Here is a 19,608-nt window from a genome sequence, read left to right on the forward strand (position 1 = left end):
TAGTCTTTGTGTTCTTTACTCTTTCATCAAAATAATTCAATATTAGTCAGTCTAAATGTCAGTAGCAGACATGTCAAATTAAGTCAGATCTGAATATGCAATATTATTAGATGTTTTACATTTATTTAACCAGGAAAAGTCTCATTAAGATTAAAAATCTCTTTTACAAGAGTGTCCAGCAGCACAATTAATAGTGTTGCAGAAATGAATAATACATTTATACAATAAATACATTTATTAAAAATGTTCATCAGTATTCGTTGCAAGTCATCGACATCAGGGATCAAACGGGGGCAATATGAGTCAGTCAAAACATCTACAGCCAGATGTTCCTCCAAGTCATCCAAATCACTTTATATGCATTAAGTGAGACCAGCTCCTGAACATTCAGGTCATTTCTCAACTGAATTCAAGCAGAGGGAGCAGCATACTTGAACAACTTTTCAAGGACATAATGGAGACTCTGGAAATGTTGTGATTTTCATTCAGATTTTATGGAGCCAATGAATAAAACTGATGTGCAAACGGAGATGCAGATGGATGAACGTGTAGTAATAATTACTGGACTTCTTCTCTATTCAGGTCACATTTTCCCCCAATTTCCTGTCTTTCAATAGTTTTCACTTCTTTCATTTTATTACAATTATTATGATATTTTGTAATTAGAGATTGGACTGTTACACCCACAACTGTAAGAAATATGATGAGAACAGAACAATTACAGGATATCAAACTGATAAATTAAAAAAAAAATATTAAAAATCTGTCACACAAACTGTCAAACTTTTGTTTATTGCAGCAGCATCTGTCCAGCTGTTGTACCTTTTATTAGCAGATGACTTGTATGCACAGTATCTGGTGTATTTTATGGTTGGTATATAATCTGTCTTTTCAACTGTTTGTTTTCTTTCTGATACATTTTTACTGTAGATTTTGTTTTATTTCTTCATTGAATAGATTTTTTTTTAAATATCATAGACTCGATTATTTTTTACTCCTGTGTGTTGTATAGATAGCCTATGTTTGTATGTTGTCTATAGTGAAAATAAATAAACTTGACTAAACTAAGAAACCATTTTTGCGACATGCTGAATCAACAGGTGTGTCTTCACTTCATCTTTAGAAGGCTATCTGAAACCAACGACAGGCAGAGACGAAAGCACATCTTTGCATTTTTACAACAACACACTGAAATCCTCCTGCAGTCACGTTTTAGACTGTCATTAAAAGTTTGGATGCCACATATATGATTTACAGCTGAAGACTGAAGCTCCGCCTCCGAACCAGAGTTGCATGAAGCAACAGGAAGCGACAACCCAAAAGAGTGCAGACTGGGAGGAAAAAGGCCGAAATCATATCGGCTGATTATCTTCTTCTCCTCATCAGAGCCGGTGCCAGGCTGGAAAAGCTCAGCTCAAACCCGACCTGCCACTTCTGACCCGTTACTGCAGGAGTTATACGTGGCAGATCAATTAGCATGTCCTCCTCATAAAGCTAAAGCCAAAGCTTACCTGCCACAGCAAAGAGCAGCCGAGGTGAGTGGGCTACATGTCTTTTACACGCATGTGATCCGTGTGTGTGTGTGTGTGTTTGTGTGTGTGTGTGACACTTGGCAGCGGACATGAGACGTTTATATAACATGGCACACAGATAATGTGGAAATAGAAGTTATTGCAGGCGGAGATCATCCAGCTCCAGCTGTGTCTGTGTTGTTTCTTTGTTGTTGTGTTGTTTTTTTGTTACTGCTTTTCTCCTCCGCCACGTCAGTGAACATGTAGGTGAGGAGAGAAAGTCCGTGTGGCCTGTTTGTTGCTGCACTTTTCTCGCCAGTTTAATTAACAAAGGAGCGCCATGGAGGAGCACCACGTGTCGGGCCTGTTTCTTTATGCCTCCGCCCACAAGCTGGCCTTCAGTGTCCGGCTTAATGTAGATTTTTTTTTTATCAAGAAGATCAATGGATTAAAATTGAGAATTGTCAACTTCCGTCTGGCACATGATCAACAGGCTGTCCTGGTGATCAATAGCTGCCATTACAGGCAGTCAGATGCATGACCTCAAGTGTTGAGACACATGTGTAACTTCCAGATGTTGTGGCACAATCTTTTCCCCTGCTGGTGTTGTCACTAAACAAGGAAATAAGAAGCAGGAGGGGTGGTTGGGGAAGGGGGGCAAGGGGGGGCGGGGGGTTAGTTGGGGTTGACGTGACAACAAGTCATGTAGAGACTGACCACTTCCTGTGAGACCAGGATGTTTGACAAGTGATCATAGACCTGATCAGCCATAATGAAACTCTAAGTACTTCTAACAGGGTACTTCTGTAAGCCAGCGATCAATCAAGCAGTTCACCCTGCAGTGAAACTCCTGTGAGGACACTACAGGGATCAGAGCCTGGCAGATAAAGTGGCCAGCAGATAATATCAGCCAGTATTAGTGTATGTGTGTGTGTGTGTGTGTGTGTGTGTGTGTGTGTGTGTGTGTGTGTGTGTGCAGTGCATGTACACTGATGGCACTTGAGTAACAAGAAAAGTGGTCTGAAGTAGTTTAGAAAGAGTGGCACTCTTCCATAGTTTGTCTTGGAGGTGTTCAGTACACATGTAGGAGTAAATCTTTAACTCTGAACCAACTTCACTGAATCATCATCATTACTGACTGAATCAGCTGTTTTGGAGCCAGCTGAGCTCTTCAATGGTGACAGAGAGCTATGTTCACTCAGCTGTCAAGACTAGTTTTCTGAAAGGCAACAAGATCTACAGAAACTATCGTAATGTGATACATGTTGCAAATGACTGGCTGCTGCTGCTGAGCTATTAAACTTATAAACTGTGCTTTATAGGTCTACAGTTGCACACGTATACCAAAGTGTATTTTGGAGTTTGTATTTTAGGAAATAACTGAACAAACTACATAGCAATAAACTGAATTACATTATTTTAATTTAGTAATTTAGTTATTTTCACTGTCAGTTTGTTCTCTACAAACAGAGCACTGAAAAGTATGTCCTCATCAAAAATGTTTAAGTTTTGTATTTTTTAAATTTCAAACCTTAAAAAGTCACTGATATTTTTCTCACTATATATTTCACACATCAGAGTGGTAGAAGAGGAACTCTTTGGTTGGTGCACTGGCAGATCAACTTGTGAAATACACAATGTTGTGATATTTTAGCACGCAATATGCAAAATATGTTGGCATTAAGCTTTATATTGATTGCTTCATTCTATTAAGTTTTGCAAATTTCTGTCAAGCTGAGACAAAGTTCTTTCAGTGGTCTTTCAAATGGAAAAAAAAATAAGTAATTATTAGTAGCTATAGTTGTCCTAAAGTTATTACGCATTTGAATCGAAATATATCATAAATACCATAAGTAATAATTGCAAGTGTTCTGGGTTATTGTATTTGTACATTTTAGATGACATGTATTTTAAATATAAACATCTACAGATTCCTCCTTTTGAGTATTTTAATAATTTCATGGGAGGCCAGAACTTTAGAAAATATTCATTATTTAACAAGTTGTTTATGTGTCAAAAAAATATTTACCTATTCAAAGAAGTTTAATGATTAAAAACCTTTTGTGTATCAAAAACAATCTTTATGGAATATATAGTAAATGTCACTGTTTACTGGTTGGCTGTAGATGTATGTAGGGACCCAAGTAATGCTTAATCAGAGTAGTTAAGTTTTTTTCTTTTTGATTATGTTATGTACAAATGAAAATCTGCTAAATAAAAATATGAAAATCTTTATAAATTTAAGATTGGTATTTTTAATAAAGTCATTAAGTGACAGTTTGTTCATGAGAGAAAAAAAAGCAAGCACCATTTGGTTATGTTGATTTCTAATTTTCAGGCTGCAGAAAAGGAAGTTATTTTCAGTGTGATTGTCATTTCAGTCGTGGTGTGAGTAACAGGAATTTGTCTTTTTTGCAGACAGGCAATCTTGTCCGCAGACACTCTGACTCAATTTTGTTTGCATAATAGGAATAAATGTGGTGTGTTCACCATGAATGATGCACTTTCTTAATGCTATCACTTCCTCTTAACTGAATTATACTGACCACTTCACTAATTGTGGTTCCTTTTCAACCATTGTGCAAATTTGAACTTTTTCTTAGTTAATGTTCAAATTTTACAAGCCACTCAATAGATTACCATTGTTAAGTTTTTTTTTGGCTGGTGAGTGAAGCAAATCCACCATTTTACCAGCATTTGGTTGGCAGCTGGTGCTAATTTTGGGCCCTGTTCAAACACTTGACTACAACATATTCAAGCCCGATGTTGGTTAATGACATGATTATTTTTAGCACTGTTGTATCTTTATTTTGAACATGTTTAAAAAAGAAACAAAAAAAACCAAACACTAGGAAATAGAATGAACAGTAAACCTATGCTGGAAACTACCAATAACAAATTCTCATAAACAACATGAATAAATATACATGAGTGGAAAGAATTGCACACTTATATGGTCCAATCCCTTCTCCATAACTCAAACAATGAACTCAATTTATATCACATATAGCTAATGTAACTCACAACCAGCTACAACTATAAACAATGCTATTACAACAACCCAAACATCCATCCCATGTCAATCATATATATATATATATATATATATATATATATATATATATATATATATATATATATATATATATATGATCAACATTTATCCTATCATTTATCCTATCAGCGCTTCCTCATCACCATACCTCCTTAAAAGTACATCTTCCTGAATTGAATTGTATTTGGACTTTGCTTGACTTTTATATCCAAAACTTTTCACAAATTTAGCCAAAACAATGTTGTTGTTTTTCAATTAAACTTTCCTGTTAAATTATGACCATTATCACTTTTATGTGTTTGTTTTACAATTTTCAAACATCATTTTTATTTTGTTCAAATTTAATGATAAGTTGTTTATCTCAAAATACCATTTTAATTTAGTCATTTCCATAGCAACCATAACCTCCAGGAGCTGCTAGAAGTTCTCCTCAGAACAAAACATATTATTTTCCTCAGGAAATAAAACACATTTCAGTATTTTGATACTGTTCATATATCATTTATGTACAAAACCTGATAGATTATCATTTCACTGATACCTTGAGATACAAATTGACCTTATTGTATTTGCATCTTGGGTTGTAAATCGTGTTTACAATGTTGCATTTTAAAAAAAGAAAAGAAAAAAGAAAAAAGCTGTCTACTGCTATAAACAAAAATTTGAACAGTTTAGAGCATTCGATTTTGGAGTACTGACATTGGAAAATTATAGTGGTGGACAACAAGAGCAAATTCCTTTTGGAAGTGTTTGGCTTTCAGCTGAGTGTGTTCTGCTCTTTATGTTGTTTAGTTTTTTCCGTTCCTCTAGCAGAAACATTTTTCTGCCTTCTAACGAGTCCAAGGTGTACACAGTCTGACACAGCAGCAGGGCTCTAAACTGGTTTAGTTTTTCACTCATAATGTCAGTCACACACACTTCACTTTAGTTAAATATATCAACATAATCTTGGGTTTAGAATTGACTCTAGAAAATGCATACTATTACACAACATTGGATAGGCAAGACATGTGGATTGTATTAGATATGTATTAGATCATGAAAACTGTTGCACAATTAAGTCAAGACCCAGTTTTACAAGAAAGCATACAAGTTCACTATTTAGCCTGTCACATTTATATACAAGAATTTAATAAAATACAGGACCACCGACCAGAGGTGATCTGGATAATGACAGTGCTTTAAATAAATGTTGAAACTAAAAGTGTACATGTGTAGGTTGAAGCTGACCACAGAACTGAATAGGTGAGTCAAAAATGTACTGAAAGATGAACAGTAGCAGCAGAGAGATGTGTGCTGGCTATGAAGCCAACAGGTGAGATTATGGGGTTGGTGGAGGGGGTGGGGCGGGGGGCACAGATGGAAAAGGAGAAGATGAGGCTTCCTCCCACTCCACGGGAGTAGAATCAAATGGGTTTGATAGATTAAAGGCTTCAACTTGAACAAAGGGGAGGAAGGAGTGGAACGAGGCTGTTTGCCGTTTGTGTGCCTGCTGCCTGGCAGGAAGCTGCAGGGATGGAGTTGGCGGAGAAGCTGGTAAGTGGAAAGTATGGAGCAATGGGGCGGAAAAGCAGTTTGGTTGGAGGTGCTTCCTGTCGTGACCAAAAGTCCTTCATAACGTGTATTTGCTCTAAAATGGCATTCCATTCAGTGAGTCATTTGACTTCTCTCAGGAGGTCAGGTACTTTGTCCTGCGTTCATAGACTGTTAAACATTTGGTAAATGAAGAAGCAGGTTTCCCATGTTCATGAAAAACCTGGAAAATTCAAGGACATGTTGTTTTCCTGGCCTGGAAATATCATGAAATGAAGTAAAATCATTAAATCATCATCATTTTGGAAAAGTAATGGAATTTTAATTTTGATATGTGTAATCCTACTACTATAATTAGAGAGCAGGATGTTAGTCATTCCGTCTGTCCGTCTGTCCGTTCATCTTTCTCCAACCCCCTCCATCTCCTCTAAGGTTTAGGGAGCCAGCCATTGCATATGGCATTTTTTCACATTTTATTTCATTTCATATCAACTTCAATGTCTATTTCAATGTTAAATAAATAGTCTGCAGTTATACTTTTTATTTGGTACTCGGGAGCCACAGCAACCAGGGACTATTTTTTTCAGCCTGTGACATAAATGTGTAGAGACGCTGTACATTTTCAACATGCCTAATAAGAGCAAATCACTGTTGGAAAATACTCACCATGACATTAACGCAAGATGGCGAAACTCAGAAGTCAGGTAAGAAAACACAATCCACACCATAGCTAATGCTAATGCTACCGTCTGTTAGTTACTCAATTCACACAGTAGCTAATGCTAATGCTATAGTTTGTTAACTACTCACCCATATGTTTCTCTTTGTCTCATGGTTAAGATCCTTTTTGTTCCAGAGTTAGATAATAAAACTCGCCTAACAAAAACTTTGGTTTATGAATGAGGGTCTGGGAAACATGCTCTCTCTCTCTCTCTCTCTCTCTCTCTCTCTCTCTCTCTCTCTCTCTCTCGAATCTTAATCGCGATATCAATTATGCATTTCCTGCACTGCTGTTATGTTCCCTTGGGAGACATATAATTGCATGTATTATATAAATTCTATATAAAGCTGTACATATATTCTGTCAACAATCCCTAAACCTTTGTATGGCAAGTTCTCCTCTTGGTTTCTTTTTTACTCTTTACCTTATATGTAGTTCACTTTCTCTGTGTCTCATCAGTGGGGGAGTGGGGGTTTCCAGGGCACAAGTGTGTTTGAGACACATACTTACTGTGCCCTTCATATATAAATATACATTCTTCTCACTGTCTTTTGGCAGGTAAACATACTGTAGCGTGTGAAGTTAATTAGGCTGTGTTATCTCTGTGGAGAATCTTCCATATAATGTTTTGAAGTTCAAATGTCTGTAGCTGTTCACATTGCATCGATTATGCTCCTTCACTTTCATCCCTGTCTTTTCGTCTAATGCCAGTTTGAATCTGTCACATGCTGGGCGAGTGTAAGTTTAATATTTCATGGCTCTCTAATTAACGATATAAAAAGCTAAAAAAAAGTTGATAGTTGTAAGCTTTGCAGAAATAGCTTCCAGTGGTTCAGTGTGGCGTAGATAAGACAGTGATAGACAGTTCCTCCAATCACCTTTCATGTATATTTTGAAAGTACCCGCCCTTGTCCAGTTTCTATAAACAACTTCTCAGATGGCTTTGTGTAACGTCAGGTTAAGGAAACCATGCTATTACAGTAAATAACTGAAATACACTATGTTTGAGCAGTTATATCACATCTGGTAGGAAGAGGTGCTTGTTTTTGTTTTTTGTTAAATCTCTTTTTAGAGTTGAATTTTGAATTGTGTATAAGCAAGTCAGCTCAGTTTTTCCTGATGTTTGGAAGATGTTTTTATCCTAAGAGACTGTAAAGCTCTTTCTGTAATTAAGGGCACATGCAATGACTGAGTATTTTAAGTGAATATGAAAATAAGTGATAATAAGAAAAAAAGATAAAATTTGCTCTTTAATTTTCATATAATAATTCAATAAAGTGCACTTCTGTTCATGTGCTTAAAGGGTGTGAATGGTCATGGAAATTATATTATGGGTCCTTGAAGTTTTAAAATTGTCTGTGAAAATATGTGCGAACCCAAGAGCAGCAGCATTATTAAATTCCTCTTTTAGATATGAAGAAAAAATGTCACAATTTCAGCACTTTGCAGCCAAAGTACCTGGAGAGCTCGTATGAGGCATTACTTTAATAGGCATCGGCACAGAAAGCTGAATAGAAAAAAAAGGTGTGCACTTAGCTCCCAGCATAGTTGGCACCTGCTACCAGGTTGATTGAAATGACTGAGAACTTTTATTTATGAGCTACTCTTCTCGCTAAGAAGGGAAATCGTGTGGGTGAAGCCTTTATCACTAATGTATTTTGGTAAAGCTGCACCAATCAATATTTTTATATGATGGGTCAAACGACTTCTTGTATGCTTAAGGTGGTCACGCTTAGTGACAAATCCACAGAGAATTATCACCCAATTTTGCAATTCCTGTCAGCTGTTTTGGCGTCTCAGCTCGTTCACTCATCTGCTTAATTTCTGCAGTTTTTCAGCAAACAAGCTTTAAAAACTAAAGACAAACAAGGAAAGACAAAGTTAGTGACTCAAAAAACTTAGTGAAGCTTAATAAGGTGGTGATGATGATAATAATAAGTTGATAATGTGTCTGTTCTGTTAACGGCTTTTTTCACTGCCATTATGTGGCCACTCCAATAATGCGTGTTTAGAGTTTGTATATTGTTGATGTTTATAGCAGCCTGATTGTGGTAAAATGTTACACCTCTTTTTGGCATTAATGAATATAGTTGACTAGAGTTGCAATGATTAGATGATTACGCAAATTAATTGCCAACTATCTTGATTGATTCATCATTTTGAGTCTTTTTTTTTCCTAAAGAAAACTCTGGTACAAAGCTTGGCTAACTATTGGTGCTTCTCCTCAGCAGGTAGTTGAGCTATACAGTCTGTTTCTCTTTGTATACAGCTGCCCTCTCACCACTCTACACTGGCAGACAGTGGAAAGCAGTCTGTTTTACAAATGTAATGACATAAGGGGAAAGACGGCCCTCGTCCTGCTTCACAGAGAGTGCTGTTACACCGGCTCAGTTTGTTAAGTTATATTGTAATTGAGACCAGACTGGACTTTTCCAAGTCCCTCTCTGGACATTGATCATGAGGGTCAGCAGCTTGTTGCTTTGTTTGTTGGCAGGTGCTGTAACTGATTCCTAAATGAAGCTCTCCTCCACACTGCTGCCCCCCTCCTCCTCCTCCTCCTCCTCCTCGGGCTGATGCATCCGGCAGCTGAGGAGTCACAGGAGAATGCCTGGAATGACAATTCAAAACAAGCTGAAGCCGTCTGGTTGCTAAAACTTTAATAAAATTAAACAAGTAACACAAAGGGTGGTGCTGCTACAGGTGAAATAAGACAGCGTTTGAAGAATTCACAAACGCATTAGACTTTCATATAAAGAGAGGTCTGAACATGAAAGTGTCTTCTGTGGACACTTGAAAGTGGCTGTAAAGTTATTTCTGAGACTGCTGGCAGGGTGACTAAAAATAGCTGTTGTATTCATTCGGAAGTGGATAGTCGAGCACAAGAACTGTTGAGGAGCATGTGTACGTTTTGATTGTGAAAGGTTTAGAGACAATGAGTTTCAGCTTCTGCAGTATTTTATTTCTAAGCCTGAGGACAGTTATGTCTTTTATGGCTGGAATTCCACCAGCTTCTCACTGCCAGAGTATGAGACAGTTCATTACTCGTCCAGTACAGGGAGTTAATTAAACTGTTATACTAATGTCAGATGTTTATTGTCATTTTTAGCCATGCTGATGGCGTGGCTCTACAGATCACAGTCGGTTGGTCCAACACTTTAGTCACCATATAACATCATCACCTTTTATCATCTTTTTAGATTTTGCATCTCATACGTTTTGTCATATTATGTCTTTCAGTCTTTATGAACCTGGTCATGGCCCACGGCTCCAGCATCCAGTATGAGCCGGTGGCAGAGATTGGAGGGGGCGCTTACGGGACAGTTTATAAGGCCCGGGACACGGAGAGCGGGAAATTTGTGGCTCTGAAGAGTGTGCGTGTCCAGACAGACCAAAATGGCCTCCCGCTCTCCACAGTCAGAGAGGTGGCTCTATTAAAAAGGCTTGAGCAGTTCGACCACCCCAACGTGGTCAGGTAAGACATTCATCAAAGTGAAGACTGTTCAGCTTGTGTTGTCTATGATTCACTGTGAACACCTCTCACAGGAGTTACTGTTTTTTTTGCAACAGGCTTATGGATGTATGTGCCACCCAGAGGTCGGACCAGGAGACTAAAGTCACTCTAGTGTTTGAACACGTGGACCAAGACCTCAAGACATACCTAGAGAAGGCCCCAGCTCCTGGATTATCTCCTGACCGCATAAAAGTATGCACCAACTGAAACAGTATCTAAACTATGAGCATTTCAAATGGCTCAGAAGGAAGAAATTTATGTTGAAAAGATGGAGTTGTTTGTTATGTAGTCTCTTTTTAAAGCACCTGCTGAAATATTAAGTTTCATTTCAGATATGCTTGTTTTGAAGTGAGTGGGTGTTTTTTTTTTTTGCAGGACTTGATGAGGCAGTTGCTGTGCGGTGTTGCATTCCTTCACTCTAACCGCGTCATGCACAGAGACCTGAAACCAGAGAATATTCTGGTAACCAGCCAGGGCCAGGTGAAGCTGGCTGACTTTGGACTGGCCAGGATCTACAGCTGTCACATGGCCCTCACTCCTGTGGTAAGAACCTGGGTGTTACCAGTAGTTTATTGTGTGTGTGTGTATGTATGTATGTATGTATGTATATATATATATATATATATATATATATATATATATATATATATATATATATATATATATATATATATATATATATATATATAATTTCTTTCTTTCTGGCTGGAAGTATATATATACACACACACACACTGTATTTTCCCACAGCATACTGTGCTTTTTTAAAATTAGTTTAGATTGATTAGCATAAACGTTCAGTTTGGGGTCCTAGAGATGGTCACAGGCCCTTGTTATTTTAATGGCTTTTCCTAATTCTATGTAAACTGATTATAAAGATGTTGTTGAACTGATGACATGTTCTGGGATCTGCTACAAAAAAAGACACAGTATTTCTGGCTGGAAGAACAAAACATGGGTTTGAAGTAAAGAAATTGGTTGATGTAACTAATTTTTTAGAGATAATTCATAGTGGGTGTATTCAGTGTCTGACCCTCGACAGTCTTCTCTACAGGCTCCAAACCTGTGGAACAGCCATACCATACAATATCCAAACTGCTCAGACCCTGAAAAGTTGGAAAGACTCAACTTTTTGCATTGGTTTTTAATCCTAGTTGAGCCTCACATCCTAATTTTATTGTGTAATTATATTTAGCTTTTTTCTATAGTGTTTTTATACTGTATATGTGTTTTACCTTACTCGTAATTGTTCTTTTATTTTCTCTTGTGTCTTCAGCTTGTACAGCACTTTGGTCAACTGAGGTTGTTTTAAATGTGCTATATAAATAAACTTTGACTTGACTTCTGCCAAACATTAACCTTGTTAATGAAATACACTTCACGTTACCCTTTGGCAATGTCCATGTTTGCTTATTATTTGTTTTCTGACTTTTAATTTCCTGACAAGCATGAATGACTAGCATGAGTTTGATGTTTTTACAGTAGCTGCCCTTGAATTCATCATTTAGGAACAGTTTTAAGCTACAGGCACGCACAAGTATTTAGTTGTACAAGGAAAAACATACAAACCCACCGCAATAGTTAGTTGCTTAATTCACTCCTGTAACAACCCGCCTGCACATGAGCTCTAACAAAAAATACATTTACTTTACATAACTAAAAGATAAATGAAACTAAGCATGACCAAAACCAAAATGGATGGAAGCCAGAGAAGAGAGGGCATGTGAGCTGAAATCTCTCTGACAAACCAACTCTGCCCACCAGGCTCCTGTAGGGCAAGGACAAGTCCATCCAGATAGGGTCTTCACACTCTCTATAAATGTTACTGTTTGTTTTTCATGGTTACTTATTTATTTCTTCACTTGTGTGTCTCTCAGGTGGTGACACTGTGGTACCGATCCCCGGAGGTTTTGCTGCAGTCAAGTTATGCTACGCCTGTGGATATCTGGAGCACCGGCTGCATCTTCGCTGAGATGTTCAGACGCAAGTGAGTCGGCAGAATAATCACCAGATAAAAAGATACTTCATATTTGTTTTTGTTATGATGACATTATAAATTGATGTAGTTGTAGTTGTGTATGGCTGTGTCTGTATAACTGTGCCTTTCAATGATGTAGTTTGGTAAAATGAGAGAGTAAAAGAACAGTTCATTAGGTTTTGCTGGTGATCTGATTCATTTGATTTGATTACATATCCTCAAGGTGGAGGTTTGTGCTTACAAAGTGAGTTCTAGTTTCTCATTTAACCCCTCAGGCCAGCTCAGAGAAACATAATTGCTACCTGGAACTTGTAACAAACACATTAAAACAATATATTAGACTTCACAATATTATATATGGATTATCTTGGTAGAGGACAGTTTGCTCCACCTTTTTAAGCTCATCTCTCATTGTCTGACGCAGGAACACTCATTACCTTCTGGCATTAGTGTCCAGATTTTAACTCAAAGCAGTGATCAAAGCAGTTTTCCAGTAGTTCAGCAGGGTTCCGATTTTATCAGTAAATGGCTCACATTACGAGGTTATCTGTGGCCTCAGGGAAATCTGGTCTGCAGCCTCAGACTGTCGGAGGTGAACTGGTGAAAGACAGCTGGGCTGTTGCATATTATATCACAGCACATCCAAATGTTTTATTTCAACCAGATCTACAATAAATTTACTTGGAATATACAAAAATACAGTTTTGGCACTCACACATACTGTAGCTGTACTTATTGAACCCAAAAGTAATAAGTATCATGTATGTTGATACAAACCTACTGACAACTCACACACTCTGACCTGCTTCAACACATCCCAAATGGCTGGAGTCAACATTTTCTGCAAGCAAATGCTCTAATCTGTTAGTTCAACTCATTCTGCTCAGAGAGCATCATGGGGATTTTGTGATCGAGCTGTCTGAGGTGGTGCATGTGAGATGAAAACTTTCCACTAACTCCAGTGCATAGAAGTACACAGCAGCTACATCTAGTGGTAGAAATGACACATTGCATGAGAACGGTCAGTGGTTGGATGCTTTGGTTTAGAGATTCAGGCCTCAAAGTGGTTGCTTTGTCAGTTAATAATAAGGATGATGATGATGTAATGATGTGTGTTATCTGTATTAATAATGTCATAACTCATGAACATTAATAAACACAAGTTAGTTGGTCTGGGTGAGATGTGGCAAACACATGCAAAACTGGTAATCTGTGTTTTTATCTGTTTGCTACTTTGCTGATTGACATCTCAATGACCAGCAGGCAATACATCAGCTTAAATCTATTACCTTTTGTATAAACTGTAATATCTGTTTTAGACCTTTATTCTGTGGAGACTCAGAAGTGGACCAACTTGGGAAAATTTTTCAGTGAGTATGAAACATTTTCCATCACTTTTACCAGACTAGGAGATGAATCGGCTGATGACTCATTAAACATGATGTGTGTTTTCAGAGTTTTTGGATTGCCAACAGAGGAGGAGTGGCCGACTGATGTTACACTTTCAAGAAAAAACTTCCCCCCTCTATTCCCTCGACCAATCACTGACTTTGTTCCAGAGATAAATGAGCAGGGGGCTCAACTATTGCTGGTAAGATTTTGCCATGAATTAAACATCACAAGTGGCAGTCCATCCTGTCTGGTAATTGATCAACTTTTCATCTGTATACAGAGTTTACATTTTAAATCAGGACTAAAGATAAGCAGACTTGGACTCAGAGGAATTTTCTTTTCTCCTAGTTTAGTGAACAAGCCACAAGAATTCCACTGATGCAAACCTGAAATTCTTCAAACTGATGTAACTTTTCCAGCTGGTTAAAATAGGAGTGAGATTAGGATTATACAGTGATGTTAAAACTGAAGATAAACCTGATTAGTGTTGTTTATCAACATATCTGAAGAAGGAAATGTTGCTCTTCTGTGACTGAACCAGTGAGTTAAACATGTCCTTTAAATAAGACAGTATATTTATTGGGCTTCCTACATATAGTTTATTTAGTCTCTTTCCATGTGTAGAAAATACATCATTAAGTCCAAAATGATAGAGAAACCATTTAAAGCAATAGTTCTTTAAAATCCCTGAATTAAATTATCTAAATCCTAACAACCAAAGGAAGCTAAAGGCTAGACAATATTTTTTATTGATCCATTTCTTCACTTTCCTGTTAAAGAATAAGTTTACTTTTCTACTTTTTTTCTTTTTTTTTACCAGTTATGCCCTGGAGTCTCTGCTGGTTGCTTAGCAACTGGTCGTGGCCAAGAAATAGTCCAGGACATAACATCCTGCAAAACTGTGAATTGTCTTTTCTGCAATTTGGATTTTCTACAGATAAACAAACAAGATATAATATGTTAATAAATAGGGGTGGGGGAAAAGAACGATTCATGTACATATCGCGATTTTGTTATGGGGTGATTTTAAAAATCGATTTTTCTCCCCAGAATCTATTTTTTTTTTCTTTCTATTTTAGAGGCTCTATTTTGGCCAAGTGTTTTATTTTATTACTTTACAGCACTATCTTCTCAGCACCGCTGCAAAAATGACTGTGCTTGAAGCAACCTGACATTAACTATGTTGATCACTTGCTCGATTTCATTACAAGTTGCTAGCAGCTAGTTAACTATATAACTTCGCTTTTGGCTTTGGTGTAGGCTTCATAACACAACCTGCCCCCTCCCTTCATAAGCTACTGAAGTAGGGGGAGGATAAAAGCAGACAATCCAACTCTCCTGGACGTCCTGTAAGTCTCCAGCATATTGATAGTGACTCCTTGAGGCCCGCAAATTAGTCACAATCTCCCAGAATCTGGAGCCAGCGAGCAAGAGCGTGCACTAGAGTGACTGAGCGCGTGTGCGTGTCTGTGTGTGTGACTATCAATGCAGTGTGTGTGAGAGCACAGCGTCCTGATAGTGTGTGTGTTGCTACTTATTACACCAATCGCACCTAAATCTTCTAAAGTGTAGGAGCAGTTCACACTACATAAAACTAGAAAGTGTGTGCACAAAAAACGATCTGTTTTCTATCACTTTTGCGTGTCGTATCTTGACCAAAGCATATCGTCCCACCCCTATTAATAAATACACTTTAGAGGTACTGGTAGGTGGATTTAGTTACTCCTGAACAGAGTCAGATCAGCTGTTTTCCCTGTTTCCATTGTAATGCAAAGCTAACCAGCTCCACATTACCACAGAGACATGGGAGCAGCATTGATGTCCTCACTGAACTCTCTCAGCAAGAAAGTGAATGTGCCTTTTCTCAAATGGTGAACTGTTTCTTTAAGACCTAATATTTGACAGTGACACAGTTCTAATATCCTGCTATTCTTTCCTCCACAGAAAATGCTAACCTTTGACCCCTTCAAACGAATATCTGCCTTGAATGCACTAGAACATCCATATTTCCGGGATGAGGAGACATTGACTCAGACAAAAAGCTGAAATGATGCAATGAAACATGCAGCAAGAGGTAACCTGTGTCTAAGTTTAGACCTGGCCTTAACCATAAAAGATTAAATTTCAGTCAGTGCCATGCCTTTTCAAGACATCTGGGTTATTCTTTGGGATCTATTTTATTATTCCCGCATCACAAAGGATTGAAAGAAGCCTGAGAAATGAAGAGGAACGAACCGTGTATATGTCACAATTAATGATGTTAACATGTCATGACTTCAAGGACAGTACCAGTGTTTTTGATGTTTGCTTTCTGCATCAGTCCTGTCAGCAGAGGCTCATCAAGAAACATCTGTCATCTACTCTGAAATGTTGCTCTTGTTAATTTTGTACAGTGTTTAGACAGAAGAAAGAAAAGATGTTGTTTTTTTGTTACAGGCTCAAGAAAGTTTGAAAGAGGTGACCCCTCTGTCAGCTAGTCATTAGTGGTTTTACTGTATTTGTGTTCATATTTATCACACAGAAGCAACATCATAACATCATAAGCCTATGACAGAAATAAACCTGTAATGTAATTATTGACCAACTGTATTTAATGAGAGGGAACCAAGTAGAAGAAGAAAAAACGCACAAGAAAGACGCACATGAAGCGAAAGAAATAGTTACAGTTACAAGACTGAAGGGCTTAACTTCATTTTTATGTTTTAATTATGTGTGTTGCCAAAACCATCTGAACTCAATCAGTGCTGCAACTACAAATATTATATTAATGGCAGTCCATATTAAATCAGTAAATGTGATCCTACTAAACTGAAATGGATTAAAATGATTGAATATATGATGAGCTATATTAAATATGAACAAAAATAAAAAGAGCAAGTAGCCTTACTACACCTGCTGTTTGTCCTGTAAAACTGACCAAATAAACTGTCAAGAGCTGTTTTCTTTTTTTTGTTCTTTTGAAGGTAAATTGATTTTGTAAGGGAAGTGTTTCACATAGAAATGATCCTTCATTATTATTTTAAAGTACTCTTTGGGGGACTTGCTAGAGACACAGGTAAAAAGTAATTGTCAAAATCGATGCAGCAGAAGCCAAGATACTTTTAGTCCTCTATACTGCAGATCAAGCTCCAAAAACAATTCCTACTATACAGTTCCATATTGTCTTTTTGTTTTACTTTTCCTGTCTGCTAAACACAATTGTCTTTCCACACGTTTCTAACAAATACTTTCAATGTGTCCCTGACTACATCACAAGGGGTTATTTTCTCTTTTTTCTTAAGCTCCCTCCAGAGCCACAGAAAATATGAATACACTTTCAAACTCCATGTATGCACTTGTTCTTACAGGCTAATTAATACTGCTCATGATGAGTAAAGGTGAAGGGAAAATCAGCAGAGTTCCCCTGTAAATAGATTCACCTCATCGCTGTTCTCTCAAATGAATAATCTGATGAATTCACTGACAAAAACAAACAAACTGCAATAATCCTCATTATATGAGAATGTCAAGCTTAACTGTAATTAATTGCCCAGTCATTATCAAACATTCATGCACAGCACAACTTGTGACCTTTTACAACTTTCAAGTTATTAAGTTAAGTTGCTCAAAATGTCAAAATATTTCTTTAAGAAAATTATCCACATAGCATCACTTACAATACGTAGCTGGCTCTATTTCATCTAAATAACTAAATTCAATACATTGATATAAAATGTAAATCAATGAAAAAAGTCTTTGCTCTCCTGAACTATACATCTGAAATATTATTTTATTACATGTGTTTACTTAAAGATCCACACAAGACAAGTTATATATTTGATATATTTGGGGGAAAAAATCTTTGTATAATGTGGTTTTTCCACAAAGAAGTACTATTACTTCCTTTAAACTACATCTCCATCCTCACTGTAAAATCCTGGAATCCTTGAATATGCAAATATTTTTCATTTCAAGGGTTTAACTGTATTTGCACTGGAGGTTTCAAGTTTCCTCATACCTTTTTGTAAGCTATGTACTGGACTGCAATTGGTTTGAAACTACTTGTGATGTCACAAATCTTGCTTATACTGTAGGTAGACCCCTTTTAAAATCAGATTCAAAGTGAGCATGTACACTTTGAAGCGTATTAAGTTGATTAAGTAAGAATCAAGGGAAGTAACAATAAGCACTTTTTTTGTGGAAGTGGACTTCAACATTAGTAGTGTATATTCCAAAGTAGATATTTATCGTAGCAATGTCTTAAAGTTTAATCGTGCTTATTTGTACCTTAATTTGGTATTTGTACAATTTTAACCATTTTCTTGATGTTATTGTTATACAAGTGGCTTCCCCTTGAGAGATTGTGTAGTGAGCAGAAAAATAATTTTAAGAGCTGCTTTCTACCATTTTTATTTCCAAGAAACTATTTTTTTTTCCCTTCTCTTCTATTCTTCTACTCTCCTGCTTCATCCAGTGTTTATTATTCAAACCCTTGAGTCTTATTCACGTTCCTCTCCATTTTTTCTACTGTTCTTTAATTGGATTTTATTTGACACAGCATTTCATTATTTTTTCTTTTTAAGATCTCCTTATCCTTTTCTATTTCTATTTCTAATCTTTACTGCAATTATCCATCAACTAACATCCAGATTGTTCTCCCCTTCTGCATCATCACTTTCTCCCTCAGAGGGGACAGACTGTGAGGCAGGGAGAGAAAACAGGAGCTGCCCATAAATTGCTTTGGAAAGGAGAGGGGAGAGAAAGAGCTGGAGACAGAGCAGATGCATTGGCAGGAGGAGAGCTGGCTTTTTTTCTCTCTCTCCCTCCTGTCTCTTTTGTTGTGTCGGCACAGATAAAAATCTGAAAAACGTGGGCAAGGACCACCACCACCTCTCTGCAAGCTTGTCATTCCCTGCCTGTTTGCCAGAGCTGAATCCAGTGTGGAGCTGGTTGTGCAGCAGGCTAACGGCGGGCTAGCAGGGGGCTGCGAAGCAAAGGAGGCAAGGGAAAAAAAGAGGAGGAGGGGCCGTGGTGAGCTGGTGGGCTTCCTCTGCCTCACAGACACATTTTATTGACTTGCTAATTGGATGAGGCACTCGGAGGAGAGGATGCGGTGACCGAGAGAAGCAGCTCTCCAGAGGAGTGATACAGGCACAAGGAAGCATCGCTTGGGTTGCTTACATCCAGCTACTTTATCTTCCTTATTTTAATGTTCTGGGGACATAACAACAGATGTTTTTCAGCATCTCTCTGTGACCCTCACACCGTGCATACATAATTTTATGCATGACATTGTCGAATGGAGGCTCCAGCTGCCAGACGCTTCGTGACAAGTGAATGATTTCCATTTTGATGTTTTTTCACCCTGTTCCTTTTCATTTGTTTTTTTTTCTCTTGGGCTGATCAGCTGAAGCTCCTTTTTTGTCAGTCTTGTTTGATGTGGTATTTGATGTGAATGATCCTCTGGTGACAAGAGAACATCTTCAATTGTGCAGAAACAATATGTTCAATGGATATTCTTCAGGAAAAATGAAGGTATGAGATGAGCGAAAACCAAGACACATACTGTACTAAGGTGGCATTATTCAGCCAGTGTGAGTCAAGAAATGGATAAACCGAATGTATTGACTGTTGCATAATTCCAGGCTACAATCAGAGGCTATAAGTCATCAACACTATAGGAAGAAATGTCTTCCTGTATCTATACATTTGTCTACATGCCAGATTTGTGTAGAATAAATTAGTTTAAGAAGGAAAGCAAGGCACAGAGAGGAGAGGATTATGAATGAATCAGTGGTAGAGACCAGTAGTAGCGGTGTGCATTGAAGAGGATTAATGGAGGCATTAAAAAAACAGTCTAGACTTGTTTTACCACTGGATCATGCTTTTAAATATATTCTGAAATTTGCAATTTTCAGCATTCCTCTT

The 19,608-nt window shown here is 37.5% G+C and overlaps 1 protein-coding gene across 1 annotated transcript; it reads left to right on the plus strand.

Annotated features, from left to right (window-relative positions):
• Positions 1-1,324: 1,324 nt before the first annotated feature.
• Positions 1,325-16,628, plus strand: cdk4 (cyclin-dependent kinase 4). Its single transcript, XM_053315319.1, has 8 exons — positions 1,325-1,535; positions 10,058-10,292; positions 10,388-10,523; positions 10,707-10,874; positions 12,209-12,318; positions 13,629-13,679; positions 13,765-13,900; positions 15,646-16,628. Exons 2-8 carry the CDS (start codon positions 10,063-10,065, stop codon positions 15,745-15,747), a joined length of 933 nt encoding a protein of 310 aa, XP_053171294.1. The 5' UTR covers positions 1,325-1,535; positions 10,058-10,062; the 3' UTR covers positions 15,748-16,628.
• The last annotated feature ends 2,980 nt before the right edge of the window (positions 16,629-19,608 follow it).

The sequence above is a fragment of the Scomber japonicus genome, chromosome 3, assembly GCF_027409825.1.
Source record: "Scomber japonicus isolate fScoJap1 chromosome 3, fScoJap1.pri, whole genome shotgun sequence".
Taxonomy (NCBI): Eukaryota; Metazoa; Chordata; class Actinopteri; order Scombriformes; family Scombridae; genus Scomber; species Scomber japonicus.